Below are 2,821 nucleotides of genomic sequence, written 5' to 3'. Positions count from 1 at the left end.
TATATATATATATATATATATATATATATATATATATATATAGATAGATAGATATTATTTAGAATTATTCACCTGGTAATGACTTCTTCTTCCGCTGCTTTTTAGCCTCTAGATAAAAAAATACATGCAAAACGAAATTGATTAGCAATCTATCTGAAAATGTATATGCCAATAAGTCGCGCCATTAACAGAATTCGGTCTTTTAATTATAATTCTTTTTCTTCCATTTCTCGTTAATTTTCATAAGAAGGATACTTAATACTAACAAATGAGGTAGGTACAGCCCAGAAGGTCTAACATAAAGAATGAAAAACGGCTACTGTTTTATGATAAATGGACAAATTTTCACTAATATAATTGTAAAAGTGCATAAGAATGCATTCCTGGTAATACATACACGCACGCACGCACGCACGCACGCGCCAGGAAATTACAAATTCACCTTCCAGGTTGTGCAACAACGAAATACATACAGAGGAGCATGGATCGTCAAAGAAAATTATGTTTTTGATATTCTATTTCCATGTATAAAATGTCCCAAAAATGACGTACTTTTCTTAAATACAAATTTAGAAAAATTGGATAGAAAAATAACAACTTATATCCAATATAACAAGTTATATCCAATATAAAAAAATATATATATATATATATATATAAAATTTTGATAAGTTTAATGTTTGAAAACAATTCCTCCGCACCTTTTTTTAAGTAAAAGTCAATTCTTGATATTTTTAACATAACATTATTAAAATGTAAAATTTAAATGTTTTAGTCCCTAATTTGAAAAGTACGTGACTTGTAAGACAGTTTCTATAAAAATAATTTGAAAAGATTATAGAATAACAATTTAATCAATTTTGCAATTATCAAATATAAACCTCATATACACATATCAGACAAAGATAAGAAAACATTATACAGCAGAAACATTATACAGCGGAAACATTTTAGCTATGTAGAGAGAAATAATAACACAAATGACTCAAGAAAATATATGAGATATAATCAAATAATGGCACTTTGAAAATATTCTACCGATAAGAGCTCCTTCTTCTCATAAATTATATATGACATTTTACTAAAGATAAGTTGATAGAAATAACTGTAATTTGAAGATATTACTTTCGATGTTTGCTTACAGTGCCTAATATATATTGAATGTGTATAATTGAAAGAGGAAAGAATTTTTTGTTAATGAAAGAATTATCATGTAATAATATTGCTGCGTCAATGCATTTTTCGAGAATATTTTACACTTTTGAAAATTAGAAAGTGTTCATTCTTGAAACGTTAACAAATCAAAACAAGTTCTCTATGGCCAATCAGTTAATGAGTTAATAAAAATATAGAAATTCATCTGTAGGTGTTGCAAATGCGATGTCGAGGGTAAAAACAGGGAATAAAAAAATGACTATTTGTAAAATCTGTAATAAAAAATTGTCACACCAATTCACGTCAAAACCATGCGTCCACTGCGATTCGTCTACACTCATTTTGAAACATAAATTTTGTAAATATCATGCGATATAATAGAATACCAACAACTTCTATTAAAGGCAAATCATCGTACATTCGCTGCTTGTACGTCATAACATATTCATTTATCGGCTTTTCAATAGACTTTTCAATAGTTTACTGAATGATTCAGAAGTTGCTAGTAGAGAGACAGGTGTACTAAATCATCAGAGTGGAAAGAATATGGGAATATCGATTTTGAAATTAATCTAACAAAATCCAATAGAATTTCAAAAAACATGTACTATGTAAGTGTAAATATAAAAGATTACATTACTCCAAGAATTTAGTAACATCTGTATAAATATATAATCATTCAAAGTGATTAATCGATCGGAAATAACGAAACACGTACCTTTCTTCATTTTCTTGATTTCTTGTTCCTGTTGATCAACAGCAGCACCCAATAAGGTAAAGATAATACCCGCTTGGGAGTTAACACCTACTGCAGTAACTAACATTTTTCCGGAACCCTCCATCACGTGCGTACCTTTTCAACAATGCAATATATATAAAATTATATATAATTTATATATAATTTATATATATATAATATATATATATAATTTTCCATCCTATGACAATTCTTCAAAAATTTTGAACATTTTTTTATACATTAGAAATAATGTATCAACGAGGATAATTCAATTAAGACTCTCTCACCTGAAAGTACCATTGGATCGAACGCTTCCCCTTTCTTTACATGATCTGACTCTCCAGTCAGACTGGATTCATCCACTTTGAGATCGTTGCTTTGTATAAGAATACCGTCTGCAGGCAACAGGTCTCCATATTTTATCTATATTGTCAAACAGCTAATTTAATGTAAATTTTGCTTTCCTCTACTACTATTAATATTAATAGAGATGCTGTACAAAGTCAATCCAACATTAAGAGGTTATTATATATTTAAAGACTATAAAGAATGTGATTAACAATGCTGCATACATACCTGACAAATGTCACCCACAACAATGTCAGATACGGAGATTTGTTTCACTTCTCCTTGCCGTATAACCGAGAATTTATGTTCTCCCTCTATCCGACTTTGAAGACCTCTAAACTGTCTCTCCTTGGAATAGTCATTAAACGCCGTCACTAAGACCACCACAATTACAGAAATCAATATAGCGAGTCCTTCAATCCAACCATATTTCGCTTCGTCCTCATCTACACTCACAGCTGGAGATAAACGAAACAAATTATTGTAAAAATCTCTTTTCTCTCTCTCTCTCTCTAGAATCTTTCTAAACCTAAAGCTGACACTCTGCAGTTATACACTATATACACTATATATATATAT

At 29.6% G+C, this 2,821-nt stretch overlaps 1 protein-coding gene across 1 annotated transcript; it reads right to left on the bottom strand.

Annotated features, from left to right (window-relative positions):
* Positions 1–64: 64 nt before the first annotated feature.
* LOC105625437 (plasma membrane calcium-transporting ATPase 2-like) lies at positions 65–2,700 on the bottom strand (the record flags this gene model as incomplete). Its single annotated transcript, XM_012206766.1, has 4 exons — positions 65–108; positions 1,874–2,008; positions 2,182–2,317; positions 2,471–2,700. Coding segments are annotated over 4 exons (545 nt in total), but the record flags the coding sequence as incomplete, so codon positions are not given.
* Between the last annotated feature and the right edge of the window lie 121 nt (positions 2,701–2,821).

The sequence above is a fragment of the Atta cephalotes genome, assembly GCF_000143395.1.
Source record: "Atta cephalotes unplaced genomic scaffold scaffold01545, whole genome shotgun sequence".
NCBI lineage: Eukaryota > Metazoa > Arthropoda > Insecta > Hymenoptera > Formicidae > Atta > Atta cephalotes.
This window is presented reverse-complemented; position numbering and strand designations above follow the sequence as displayed.